This window comes from Lissotriton helveticus, chromosome 4_2 (assembly GCF_964261635.1).
Source record: "Lissotriton helveticus chromosome 4_2, aLisHel1.1, whole genome shotgun sequence".
Lineage (NCBI taxonomy): Eukaryota > Metazoa > Chordata > Amphibia > Caudata > Salamandridae > Lissotriton > Lissotriton helveticus.
In genome coordinates, this window is record NC_136064.1 from 106,599,126 (window position 1) to 106,613,738 (window position 14,613).

General features: G+C 48.1%; 1 protein-coding gene across 9 annotated transcripts in view; it reads right to left on the reverse strand.

Moving 5' to 3' along the window:
* MED12 (mediator complex subunit 12) overlaps nt 1-14,613 on the reverse strand; it is a 614,738-nt gene that overhangs the window by 427,394 nt on the left and 172,731 nt on the right. For all 9 annotated transcript variants that reach the window (XM_078640219.1, XM_078640216.1, XM_078640215.1 and 6 more), the window contains 2 exons: nt 13,355-13,481; nt 5,433-5,662 (listed from right to left, as the gene is read on the reverse strand). In XM_078640219.1, coding sequence (XP_078496345.1) covers nt 5,433-5,662; nt 13,355-13,481 — 357 coding nt within the window. The remainder of the gene's footprint in view (nt 1-5,432; nt 5,663-13,354; nt 13,482-14,613) is intronic.

Genomic DNA, 14,613 nt, shown 5'->3' on the forward strand with positions numbered 1-14,613 from the left:
CCCGGACTTGTCCCAAGTCCCCCACTGCAGCCGGTTTCTAGATTCCCTCCTCCTTTGGTGGAGCGCGCAGAGCTACCAACCCGACCAGCACTTCTGCACTCGGAAGCTCCAAGGGAGGTAAAGACTAACTGCTGGGGGTTCTTTGGACCTTGGCTCCCTGCCACCTTAAGTCCTGAAGGGGGCCCCCGGAAGCCTATTGCAAGTAACTGTATGCAGTATGTGTCTTTTTGCCCCTACAAAAGCATTACAGCGTAAAGACGCATTTAAGTTAACATTTTATTTACCTGTAAAAATCAATAACTAGAAAAGTACTTATTTGATCCTGAAGTTCTCGGTGTTGAAATATATATGAAAATACATGTTATTTTTCTAAACTGGTCTGAGATTTATTTTTGTGTGCATTTCATTTATTGCCTCCGAGTACAACAAATGCTTAGCACTACCTTCTGATAAGCCCAAACTGCTCGCCCACACTACCACAAAGGGGAGCATTTAGGATTATTACTTGTGCCTCTGTAAACCAATAAGTGTTGCCTGGACTCTTTGCACAGTGATCTCATTTTGGTGCACTATACAAAGAGCCAGCTTCATGCAATGACACAAAACAATTTGACATCCATTTATAAAAAAGAGGATATTTTTGTCTTTGAGTAGACACCAGAACGACAAAGACTTTTCAAAGGGAAGTAAAACATTTTAAAGTATAAAAGTGGTTGTAAAGGGCGTAGCTGGTTAAAAGTCAACGGGACAGAACGACTACCAACCTTTTATTGGGCAAGCCACCATGGGCTGGATGCCAGTCACAGGTATCACTCTGGTTCAGGGAGAGTTAACGGACTAGTCCAGCAGTCTCAGAGAGCTTTGTGCACTTCTCTCCTTCACTGCGGTCCAAATAAGAAGTGGTTCTGATGTTGGCTATACAGGATGCTGTAGATGGTGAAGAGAAGCTGTGATTGTTCCTGGGGCCACCCTGGAATCCAGGACTGTCAAGGGTCGTCTCAGGCCTCGATATCCCAAATGCAGTGGAGGGGTCCAGTGCAGGTCCAGTCACCACCGGTCAACTTGTCTACCGATTACAGCCATCTTGGTGGTTGCTTACAAGTAAATCTTTTTCTTTTCTGGAGACTAGCCCACTTCGGCTATGGGTCCTACTGACGTGGAGAGACCTGAGGAAGGTCAGGACCCAGTATCCCAGAAGACACCTCAACATTCCTGAACAGCTGGGCACTTGAGGGGTGCACGTTTCCTTAGCTTTTGGTGACCAGGAAGTTAGCCAACTAGCCCTTGGAGTCCCTTCTTCAGTCGTGACACAAGTGGAGCTCTCGTCCACGAGTGGGCGCAGCAGGCACAGCTCTCTTTGTGGGTCCCCTGGATGCAGCAGGTGCAGTACTGTCTTTGTTGTAGCCACTCTTTGCTAGGTCTTGGATGCAGCGGGCAGTCCTTCTGTCTAATTTTCAGTCCAGAAGTGATCTGAGGACTGTGTGTCCGGGTGTACTTTTAGGTCTTCTTCGTGTTTGTTGGAGGGGCGGACTCACTAGCCAATGGAGCAATAGATTCCACGAGGCAACAATTTCCCACTTTAGATCACTTCCTGGGGGTTTGGCCACCAAACAAGATCAGGATACACTTCATTACCCAAAACCACGCTTACACAATTCTTCGCCACTTGTGTGGAGCTCTGGGCACACCCTTATGGTGTACCTAGCACAATGAGCCCCTCCTCCTAGAAAGCAAGTGCTGCAACGGGTTCTTCCCGTCGGGAGGAGGAGCCAGTCTGTCTGCCTACACAAAGGAGCAGGCATGTTGAGATGCGACCCGCACGTGCTTCACTGATGCGTTGGCCACAGATGGCCCGCTCTTTGCAGCCGGCCATCTGTGGTCACCACCCAGTTGCCATCCTGCAGGAGGACGTCACACCGCCTCCCACCAACAGTTTCTCTTTGTTTCCTATTCCTGGAAGTGCTCTACACTTCCTGGAAGTGGGGGCAACCGGTTGTCTCGGGTGACAACTGAAGACATTCAGGAATAGCTACCAGAGGAGTGGGCAACAAAGTGATGCCTTTCTATAGTCACCTGTGCTTTAAACATTACTTTATATCCAACTTTAGCAATGAATCGGGTTTCAAGCAACAATTAATTTGATCTTTAGAAGTCCTAAATTGAATTTACCACTTAGAGCGATGACCAGAGCAACTCCATGTTAGCCAAAGGGGCTACCAGCCTTGCTACAGTGAAAAAAGGCACTTTTTATTTTTCACTGTCATGGCATGTCCAGCACAGGAGAAATATTACCTTCTTTTTAATATTTAACACACTGCCTTCCTTAGGGGAGACTTATTAACAAGCACTGGCAAAGCCAATAGGTCTTGTTTATGCCAATTTTTTTAGCCATATTGTAAATGGCTGAAAGGAAAGATAAAAAAGCTTTGACACGGCCATCCTTGACTGCATTATAGCGTTTTTTGTGGGGGGTTTTCTTACTTGCAGCTACAGTGCCCTGAAGCCAGCGCTGATGTATAACCTATATTACAATGTCCCTGTAGATCCATAGTCTGAAGGCCACAAGCACACTCCTGATCTTTGCATGTGGCCCCTGTGAGATAGTGGCTCTAAATATACTGGACCAAAGTAAGGTACAGTGTGTATAGAGTCCACCAACCCCAGAGGTCTAACAGAGGTTAAAGTCAGGGCTGACCTTACTCTCTAAAGTGGTAGAATGGTCGAGCAGTAAGGCAGTACTAGAGGACAGTGTAAGCATTTGTTGTACACACTCAGTGAGCAAAGGGTTTTACACACTCAAGGACTGAACTCCAGGCCAATTGTTTTTATATCAAAAGATATAGTTGTTTTATTTTTAGAACCAACAGGTATCAAAATATACTTTTCTCAATAATGAGTGATCTCAGGTAATTACTTTGCAGAAAGGTAAAGACTTTGTAAACACAATAGGTACAGGGGTTGCAGTAGGCAACACACTTCTAAACACAATTTAGCATTGAGCTAAATGGGTTTTTCTACACAAATACAGTTGATTACTTTGTACATTACTTTTGTAATTCCAGGACTGGTCCTAGATTCAGTCCTGGGGTCTAAACTGGAAACAGTTTAGTAAAAACGTTTTGGTATTGCAATGATTTTAAAGGAATATAAAGGTAATTTAAAAGTTCACACTTAGAAACTTTTCAGTGAAAATCTAGCAATGTTATCCAATGGGAGAAAATTCAGGTCACAGGTAGTTTGTTCTCGTTACTTTTGTAATCCAGTACTGGGCTCCTAGGTCCAGCACTGGGATCTCTACTTAAGACAGGTAAGTAATTACGGTTCAGTAGTTGGTACGATTTTTAAGGAATATTTCAAGCTTTCAAAAGTAGACAGAAGAAATTTCACAGAAAAGCAGACAATGGATTCCTATGGAGAAAATGTAGGTTACTAGTGAACCCGGTTAGGATTACTTTTGCAGTTCAGTACTGGGCTACAAGGTGCAGTAATGGCTTCTCTCCTGATCACAGGTGAGTACTTCGGAATTCGGTATTCGGCTGATTTTATAGGAATATTTTAGAGTTTCAAAACTTCACACAAGATTTTTGGAGACAAACCAGTCAATGTTATCCTATGGCAGGTAAGTGAGTTATCGGTTTCTAGGTGAGTACTCAACTGGTGAAGTTAGGGTTCTGGGCATAGACTCCGGGGTTCCCCAGGGTCAGGTAGGTACAGTTGGTACACCCTCAGCGGCACAGGGGGAGCCGGGTGCAGAGGTAGTTAGGCCCAATGTTATCCAACGAGAGGCAGGGGGCCTTTGGTTGGTGGCTGCTGGCTAGCAGGCCACGCGGCTGTGGAAGCTGGGCTCCTGGTCACTTGCTCAGGGCAAATGGGGAAGTAGGAACGGACGCAGGGTGCACGGCCAGAGGTTCTCGGGCAGCTGGGTGCAGGGTGCTTTTGAGCCGTCGGACGCTCAATGTTATTCAATAGGAAAGGTAAAAAGGGAACAAAGGCTGCAGACTCGGGGACAGTGGCTCTTCAGGTGCGACCACCACTTCGAGAGGTAAGTTGGGATCTTGGAGAAGAGGTAGGTACCCTAAAGGGAGGCACAGGGAGTCGCAGGGCGCCGGGTGCAGGGGTGTCTTTGGGCGTCGGGAAATCTTACCCTCAGCTGTTCGCAGTTGGAGGGGTCCATAGTTCTAAGGCTGCAGGCGTCATCTTGTTCGTCGAGGAGGGTCTTTGGGCACTGGACTTCAGGTCCCAGTCGCTGGGGGGACGTCCTCGTGGTCTTGGATCACTCGGGCACGGGCCGGGCTCGGCGGGTGCAGAGTGGGTTGGTCTGCTTCCTGGCTGGCACCAGGGGTATGGTTGTTGAAGAACAGCTACTACTTATGGGAGTCCCAGTCTTTAGGAGGGTCAAGGCAGGCAGGTCCTCCGGGTGTCCCAAGGTTGCAGTCCGCAGGAGTCGCCGGGATTAAGCAGGAGCAGGTTCCAGGATCGACAGTGCAGTAGGGCTGGGGCCAAGTCAGTTGGAGTTGTCCTGTTAGCAGCTGCACGGCGGGTCTTCTTCTTGATCTTCTTTCTTCTTTTCTTATCGGGATCCGAGGAAGGAAGGTTCAGGGTGCCCCTAAATACTAAGTTTAGGGGCGTTACAGGTAGGGCAAGGGAAGGGACCAATAGGTCCCTGTCCTGGGGTGGATACACCCCCTAGCCTGTTCCTCTCCTGTGGGAGGGGGGCAGGAGCCTTTCTCTAATTGGGCAGGGCTTCCCATCTTCAAGATGGCCGGAGCCCGGGGTCGTGCTTCACCTCACCTCTCCCACCTGAGGGGTGGGGTTGGCACAGGCTGGCACACCCGCCTTCCTGACGTAGGGTTTCCCGCCAGAATGGGGGTTAGAACTGGTGGGGGCCAGTTGCGGAGTACAGCAAGTGGCCTGGTGAAGCTCACAAAGGCGCGCATGCCTTTGAAGCTTCCCCCTGCCCATCCTGGGGGAGGAGACCTAGCACCTCGCCCAGGATGTGCATTATTGCAGGCCCAGGAGAGAGAGGGGCTCTCCACCCAGGGGTCCAGCAACATGTCTGCTGTGTGGCAGCCTCGGCAGCCCCTCAGTCCAGACGTGGATTGTAGGTTAGGTTTCAGGGGGCATCTCTAAGATGCCCTCTGTGGTGCATTTTACATTAAATCCCACACTGGTATCAGTGCGGGTTTAATGTGCTGAGAAGTTTGGTATCAAACTTGTCAGTCTTCATTGTAGCCATTATGGTGCTGTGGAGCTCGTAATGACAACCTCCCAGCACCATATACTCTTAATGGCATCACTGCACTTACAGTGCCCAGGAATGGCCCTGGGCTTTGCTCCAGCATCATGAGCTCTTTCAGTAGAGCTCAGTCAAATATACAAGAGGCCTGCAGATCTGGGGTCTATAAGAATAAAACCAAACAACCCATCCTTACCTCCAGCTTGATGCTGCTGTTCCCCTCTGGCTCCTTTCGGTCCTGGTCCTCTCCTGTGTCATCAAAAGGGGAGCGAGGATGCGGCGCGTGAGAGTCTAGTGCCAAATCGCCACGTGAGATCAGAGTGCAAAGGTAGATGTTGTGAGAGAAAACATCATGGCGGATCAGCTCACAGAACAGCAAGACCAGGTTGAAAAACTCCACCTTCTCACTCTCACAATTCGGATCAGCTGCAAAGAGAATTAGAACAGGTTCAGTGCATTGATAAGTTCACAGTTCTATCCCTCTAAACTTCCAAAGAGATAAGCAGAGTCATTCTGAAGAAAGACCCCCAATGGGATCGCTGCACATTTTTCTCTTTGCCTTTCTCTTTCTTGAAGAAATGGCAATGCTTTGAATTTATCCATAACTCTCCGATTTTCAAGAACTGGTCACACAACTATTGAGTGGGTCAGCAACTCTCGGGGTCTATCTACACAGGCAGCGTGACACTTCTAAAGGCCAGCAGCAGAAACCATATTGTGGCACAAAAGAGATGCACCTTCCTTCTGCGCTAAAGCAGCGGCCAAGCTAGAGGATATATTCACCATATTGCCACAGAGAAAAGGCCCAAACCCTGCTCTGTGGAAAAGTACAACATTTACATATGGTTGAGGAGAAAGGTGCCTGTTGCACAACAACAAATAGAGATTAGCAGGTTTCTAGAAGGTACCTGTAGGAAGCTGGCTCTGTATATACTATACCAAAGTGCGGTATAGTGTGAATAGAGTCCAGGTGACCCCAGAGGTAGGCAGAGCTTAAAGTTAGATAGAACCTTACTCTCCAATAGTGGTAGCTTCGTTGAGCAGTAAGGCAGTATCAGAGGACAGTGTACAGCATTTGTTGTACCCACTCAGTCAGCAAATGATATCACACACTCAAGAACTGAACTTCAAACCAATTGGTTTTGTATGAAAATCTTCTTTTAGTTATTTTATCTTCTAGAACCAAGCCAGCAATAAATACTTTACAGTAGTAATGCAGTTTGTAAATAGTTCGATTTGCAATTGTATGTGCACTCAGATTTGATTAAAGTAGTGTTACTGATAATGCAAAGCTTTTCAGAATTCAGTGCATATACTTTGTATAGGAATTTTAGTAAAATATCATATAAGTTACTTTTCAGAATACTTTTCTTAAACAGTGCAGTATACCTGGATACGACACTGGGACTTTTCTTGTAAACAGGTAAGTAAAAGCATGTAGGTTATTTAGTTACAGTTTTAAAGGATTTATTAGATTTCCCAACTCCACACTTAGAAACTTTTCATAAAAGAACAGTCAATGTTATCCCAAGGAGGAAAATAGTGTGATCGGTTAACCGGTAAGTACTTTGTTGTGGGAGTTGGTTTTCTGGGGTTAGACTCAGTGGTCCCCAGGGTCAAGGATGCACTCTTGTTACACCCTCAGCAGGCACTAGGGCGGCTGGGTGCAAACTGCTGAGGCCAAATGTTATCCAATGGGGGATAGAGGGCCACCGGTTAGTGGCTGCTGACGAGCAAGCAAATCGTTTGTGGGAGCAAAGATGTAGGCTCAGAGCAAATGGGGGTTCAAGCCAGCACAAAAGGTGCACCCTCAGCGGCACAGGGGTGACCGGGTGCAGAGTGCTGTTTCGACATCAGGTGCCCTGTTGCTTCAATGGGATTTCTTTGGTTTGCAAACACACTGCAGGCTCGGGGACAAAGGTCTTCTGGGTGCGACTACCGCTGGGGGTTGGTTAGGCACCATTAGTTGTGCCATCCAAAGCCGTTGGGCGTAGGATGCAGAGGTGCTTTTTCGGGTCAGATCTTCTTACCAGCTCCTGGTCGCGCTCAGGGGTGACCTTCCGGTTAGAGGCTGCAGGCGTCGGCTGGAGGCTTGATGCAGGTCAGGGTTTACCGAGTCAGGATCGCCGGGGAGACCTACTCATGGTGTTGGGGCCATTCGCACTCGGCCGTGGGCAGCAAGTGTCAAGTGCAGAGTGGTGCAGACACGCAGATCCTTGGGAAGGAGTCTGTTGATGAACAAATCCGGTGTTCACGGGAGACAGATTAATTGGAATGGAAGGCAAGCAGGTCCTCCGGGTTTCTCCAGGTTGCTGGCTACAGGACACACTGGGATTTTGCTGGAGCAGCTTCGAGGTGGGGACACGCCGGTAGGGCTGTGGCCGAGTCAGTGGGCATCCTCCTCTTGTTAGCTTCAGCACAGCTGTTTAGTCTTTCTTCTTTTCTTCTTCTGGTTTCTTGTCTAAGGAAGCAAGGTTCAGGGGTGCCACTAAATACTAGATTTAGGGGCGTTGCAGGTAGGTAAAAGGTTGAGACCAATGGGTCCCTTACTAGGGGTGGGTACACCCCCTATTATGCCACCCTCCAGTGGGAGGGGGCATATGCCTTAACCTGGTTGGCTGAGTCCCCCCATCTGCAAGATGGCGGGGACTGAGAGCTGTGCTTCAACTTACCTCCCCCACCTGAGGGGTGGAGTTGGCAGAGGTGGGCACACTTCTCTTCCGCACTTGTTTTTCCTGCCGGTTCTCCTGCCCAAAGTGAGGTCAGAACCAGTGGGGACCAGTTGCTGAAAGCAGCAAGTGGCCTGGGGAAGCTCACAAAGGTGACATGCCTTTGAAGCTTCCCCTTTGTGAACCCTGCCCATCCTGGGGGAGGAGGCTTGGCACCTTGTCCCAGGATGTGCATTGTTTCAGGCCCCAGAGAGCAGCAGGCTCTCGACCCAGGGGTCCAGAAACATGCCTGGTGGTGGCAGCTGAAAGCAGCCACTCTGTCTGGACACTAGTGGTAGGTTCGTTTTCAGGGGGCATCTGTAAGATGCCCTCTGTGTGCATTTTTCATTAAATCCCACACTGGCATCAGTGTGGGTTTAATATGCTGACAAGTTTGATACCAAACCTTTCAGTTTTCAGTGTAGTCATTATGGTGCTGTGTAGTTCGTAATGAGTACCTCCAAGCACCATATACTCTTAATGGTAGCACTGCATTTACAATGTCTAAGAATGGACTTAGACACTGTAGGGGTACAGAGCTCATGCACCTGTACCATCACCACTGGTATAGTACATCCAGCTAGAGGGGTGACTGATCTATGCCAGGGCATAGGTTTGTAGGCATGCCGACTCTTCACTTTGTTCTGCACCAAAACACCCAGCCTGCAAAGGCAGTCTGTATGTGTGTAGAGGTAAAGGGCCTCTAATGGTGGCACAATAAGTGCTGCAGCCCTTAGAGGCCTTCTCTGGTCACAGTGCCCTGGGTACCATTTACCAGGGGCTGATCTGGGGCCAGATATGCCAATTGGGTTTAGGCATCAGTGCAGTTTTAGGGAACAAACTTAGGTCCTGGGTACCTGGTTAGCAGGAGCCCAGGGGCACACTCAGTCAAAGAACATCAGTAATTTAGCAAAAAGTGGGGGCAACCATGCAGAAAGAGGGCACTTTATCACACTTGCCCATTATGAAAGCCTAACTGGAAAGAGGATATGGACCAAACGCAGAAATAAAGTTGGCAGAGCAGGCAAGCGTGGACTAAACCAGGCAAATCTGACCAGCCACAGCTCTCAAGGCCTCAATATGAAAAGGAAACACTATACCTTGGGAAGTGGTCTGTGGTAAATGTAAATGTACATGTACATGTATTTATATAGCGCAAATCACCGACACGGTATCTAAGCGCTTGCTTAGGGAACCCGTCCTGGTATTCCCCTGTGAGATACCCCGGCAGGGTATCCACAAGGTGAAAGCCAGGCATCCCGCCGCGAGGGGCCGTAGTGGAGATTAAGCAAGCTATTGCTCAGAGTCGCAGAGTGTGACCTCGTGAGTCGAGTAGGCACCGGCGCGAGAATTATCGAGTCCGTGGAATTTTAGAGCCCGAGACCCGCCGAGGCGGGGAATCGAACCCTGGTCCACGGCCGATCTCAGCTTCCGGGTCTGCCGCCTCTAACCACTGAGCCACACTTCTCCACGGTGGCTACGGTAGAGTTCTGCAGCAGACCTTAGGGGGGTGACCCAGCCCAGCCTTATCCGGGCTTTGACGGGCTCGCCTCCTGGCGCTGTGGGTGACGTCGGTGGCGAAGTGGCCGCAAAGGAGGCTGGATGTTGCAGTCCTGGGCTCCTAGCCCCCCGGCTGCCAGCACAGAGTAAAGCAGCACAAACAATGGGCTTCCCCAACGCCTCCGTAGTCAGCAGAGTATGGCGCCTGGGCATGAGCCGCCAACATAGGTGAATGGACATTATGTACTGTGACGACCAATAGCAGAACTTCAGAGGCAGGCAAAGATGGTCAAAACAAGCTTCTTAAAGGCCTTAAATTCTCCTACTAGTAAACCTGCAGTGCATAACTTGACCAAAGTTGATTGCTGTAAGGCTGAAGATGAAGTATTCTCCATGGAGAGTTTTCTTCCCATGGCCGATAGTGATCTATTGTGTTCTTGCGTTTCTTCGGTTGTCAGAAAGCTGATAGTCAGGGAGCGCTAGGTCTGGAGCTTCCGTTCATGGATGGTTCAATGCATTTTGCCTGCTTCTCATACAAGGCCTTCGAGTGAAACTCTCTTCAGAGGGACACATGACTTTGGGTTGTGAGAATAACCCAGGCCCGGAGGCACTCCTTACAGAAATCTCTAACAGACACAGAAAGTAAGCAGGAGGTAACCAGCAGGAGGTAACCAGCATGAGGTCAAACTTTTCAGATGACAGACTTTTGAATTCGCAGACAAAGGCTGACAAAATTAAAAACACACAAAAGGGGTTGGTAGAAAATTATTATAATAAACCTCACAACTGGCAATCGCTTAGGGTAACATTCCAACCCACTGGCTTTTTACCTATTAAACAGTCTTGACCCTGCTCCAATAGAACAGTCCAGCCAAACTGTCAGGCCAGATCCTCCCAGAACAGGAACACAAGCACCTCAAGATCAGGTGTAGCTTGGTTCCAGTGGCAGAGTGAGTACGGGGCCCAGGTCTGGGCATACCTGTATCACTTAGGGTAGTACATGAAACTCACAAGTGATCTGAGGAATGCTTGCAAGAAGTCTAACCACTGGCAAGCGCTCAGGGTAGCATTCCAACTCATTCTTTTGCCCACCATGTCAACGCTGTTTGAATCAAGCTAAAAATGATGAACAGAGATTCGGCTTTAAGTAATCACTAGTGGTTGAGATTAATTCAAACATTTCATCCATCACTTTTTTATACTTGTGCGCAACACCCTAAGTTGGACAGGAAGTAAATATGACTTCAGTGTACTGGTCTATGGGGTCCACCAAGAAGCGGTGAAAGAGGCAATTCAAAGAAAATGCACAGCAACTTAGTAAGAGCATATGGGGTTGACCAGGAATGAAGATGGTGCAACCCTGAGGAAAGCCACAAACGCCTCAGAAAGGGGTCAACAGGGCTCACCAAACATCGGAGATGGCTTACCTCAAAGGAAATCCACAGACATACTGGTAAAGGGTATATGGGATCTACCAAGCAGCAGAGGGGATGCAACTTAAAGGAAAATGACAGTCATCATAGTAAAAGGTGTATGGGGTACAACCAATAGCAGAGAAAGTGCAACCCGAAGAAAGTCACAGACACCCTAGTAAATCATCTTTGGCGTCTACTCAGACGTGGAAAAGGGGTAACCAAACAAAATCCAGAAACTCCAGAAAAGGGTGCATGTGGTCTACTCAGGAGGAGAGCGAGAGAGAGAGAGCGAGAAAGAGCACAAGATAGAGAGCGCGAGCGCTAAAGAGAGAGCGAGAGTGCTAGAGAGAGAGAGCAAGAGAGAAAGAAAAGTTAAAACAAGTAGGACTTTCCATCTCCAACCACTAGATGGTGGAATGTGCACAGCATGTAATCTAGAAGAGATTTCATACTGCATAAACAATTATTTTTAATAGCCGTTCAAAATCCAATTCAATGGTGAAATCGGATTTGTTCAAAATATTACAGAAAAGTAACTTTTTAAAAGTTACCTTTACCCTGCCTGAAGTCCCTGGATGCTAAATCTATATTTTGGTCTCAGACTTCCTCTAACCAGTGTAGAAAAGTGAATTATTTTGTGGCGGGTTGTGAGATTTCGTCATGTAATATTGTCATCATCTTTATACGGTCTAGTTAGGTTTCTTTAATAAAACCTGTAGGTCAGTCCTGGGTAGCAGTGGCACACAGCAGTCAGGCTAAATCAAAGGAGCAAGTGTAAAGCATTTAGAAGTACCAAAACAGGTAAGTAAGAAAAACAATACAATAAAAAAATTGGACACCAATTCATAGAAATAAAGTGTATTTTCTTTAAATTGACACTAAAATGACAGAAATCTACTAAGGGCAACCTGAGCTATGAATGTTAAAATGTAAGTGAATTATTTAGAGTTCCATTAAATCTTTCTAATGGGCGTTGCAATTCCTTAGCCAACAGGATACAACTCCCACCAATCCTCGGTTGGACAGGCCACAACGAGTTGGGGAAGAATCACAGGGACCACTTAGGTCCAGGGAGACAGTTACCTGTAGTCCAGAAGTTTCAGGGTTCTCATAGAAGATTTCTTCTGGTTCATGTTTCCAGTAAAGAAGTGGTCCTGATGCTGGGAACGTAGGATGCTGCAGCTGTGGAAGAGGTACAGTGAGTATTCCAGGGACCACGCTGGGGTCGCTGAACTTCAGGGACTCTACCTTCCATGGTGTCCAGTGGAGTCCACTGCAGCTCCAGTCACCACTGATCAACTGGTCTCCAGTTACATCGGTCTTCAGCCGTTGCTCATAGGCGAGTGTCTCTTTCTAGCAGGAGGACCAGGGTCCACTCCGATGATGGCCGCAGCCCCCATAAATTTGGGGAGATCTCAGGACTCGGTCCACAGCAGAGATTTCAGCGTCCAGCAGCGGGAAGGAGATCCTGGGCCAGGGGTCTCTTCCAGCTTTTATGTGCCTGATGCTGAACAGGAGGGTATCCATGGGAGTCACTCATTCTGTCCTGGCACAAGTGGATCACTTTTCCACAAGTGGCCAGTGTAGAGACCGACATCTCAGAGAGTCCCTCTGGTCAGTTTGGTCAGTCTCTCTTTGCAGGAGTCAAGGGAGCAACGGTGTGGGGAGGGGTTGAGGGGCGGGGTCTTCCTTCAGTCCTCGGCACGAGTGGAGCTTCTTCCGTGAGTGGAGCTTCTTCCGCGAGTGGAGCTTCTTCCGCGAGTGGAGCTTCTTCCGCGAGTGGAGCTTCTTCCGCGAGTGGGCACAACAGGCACAGTCCTTCCTCGGTGCAGCCTCTCTGTGCTGGGTCCAGGGAGCATTAAGGTAGCCCTCCTTTTGTCCGTCATTCAGTCCAGTAGCTGAGGACTGTGTGTCTTGGGTGCCACTTTTACGCCATTGTCATGTTTGTGGGAGGGGAGGACTTACTAGCCAAGGTGGTTACCTTTCCCATGAGTCAACACTTCCCACTTGACATCACTTTCTGGGGTTTGGTCACCTCTCTACCCTAAACCAAGATGGCAAAATCCTTCTTCCCACATGAGGAGCTCCTAGAACACCCCTCGGTGTACTCATGATAATGAGTCACACCTCCAGGAAAACCAGTTCTGCAACAGGTTTTCCTCTCCTGGAAGAGATACCAGCATGTCTGCCTACACAAAGTAGCAGGCAGTGAATGTGTGATTGCATTTGCTTCACTAAAACGTTGAGGGTTTCTCAAATTGTAAAACACAATTAACCAAAGGCCAGCACCAATCTAGGGAACGTTGGCCCATCTTATATCAAATGCCAAGCTTCCACCAATTATCACAACAGCAGTCGTTTGTGGTCTCTTACATTTATTTAATCACCACTTACTGTCACAGGACTCCAAGAAATAGCAGCACAGTACAGCCCTTTTACAAGGATCCCTACTACTGGCCCCAAGTTAACTAGGGAGTGTTTTCTTGATGACTTACTTAGCACTGGAGCCTGAGTGTCCAGGAACTGCATGAGGACGTCCTGAAAGACTGGCGCACTGGTTGCAGACAGGGATCCAGAGGAGATCGAGCCTTTTTCATCCACTACTTCAGACTCACCAGACCTCTAAAAAGAAGAAAAAACATTACCATGAAAGCAGGAAATCAGCAGCCACATTCTAGTATGTACAGAAAAGTAAAGGACCTCAAGCCGACAATGGGGTAAGAAGGCTGTCGGGGAGTGTTGCTAGGATGTTGTTACACTGCCCCGGAGCACAGCCATACCAAGGTGACATTATACACTCAGTTGTCGCCAATGGGTACGTTTGCCAGGAATGCGGCCTTCTTTCAGTTTGACTGTCACCTGGAATGTGAGGGCAAAGTTGATCCTGCTTGTGTGTAGCAGTTTTGGACAGTTTTCCCTATCCCTCGTACAATTGTTCACTTCATTACCAGCATAACTCTGCTTGACCTGGTGAAGGAGACAAGAAATTGGTTTCCTTTCCAAATTGTGTTTGTATCTAGTAGGGAGTACATTAGTGCTCTTCTCACGTACAAGGTATGTATTGCCCTTTCGGCCTAGGACTTTGGATCCTGAAAAAAGAGCAAATAGTTGAATGCTTTGATTAAAGTGGGATTCCAAGACTACCTTTGGTAGAAATTGAGGGTTTGCTAATACAAAACCTTTATCCTAATGGATTTGGAGGGATGGCTCCTCGATGGTGATCATTTTAGCTCGCTGACTATGCAAAGCGACTTGATGGCTATTAGGAATCTCGTTTTTGCATGGGCTCAAATTTCTGTCATCAGCTGTGTGAGTACTGAGTCCAGGTTCTACACTGGTATTGGTGCCGCCAACCGCTTTGATCCTTCCAGGACTCTGTGGAGCCAAGTGGAGCTTTAATGATGTGTAGGTCAGACCTCTGTCCATTAGTTGTAAGAGGTATGTTAGCACAGTCGTGCTCTCTCCTGGTCTCTAGATGTTCGTGGTTCCTAGTTCTTGCCTTTCTAGCCTTCTTCAGACGGTCATTGTCCTGCGAGGCGGGGTGGGGAAGAGAAGCTGCACCAAATTCGAAGTGTTTGATACTTACACCGCTAGGCCAAGCATGGCTGGTTCTGGGGGCACACTCTTAAATTTTGCATGGTTAGCATGTCCTGTGTTCTTCTGATTGGTTTCATTTGTCCTCTGGACATTTCTAGACGCTCTGAATACAATATCTGTCTGGCTCATTACAGGTTGAGGGGTAGGAGTTGTAGGA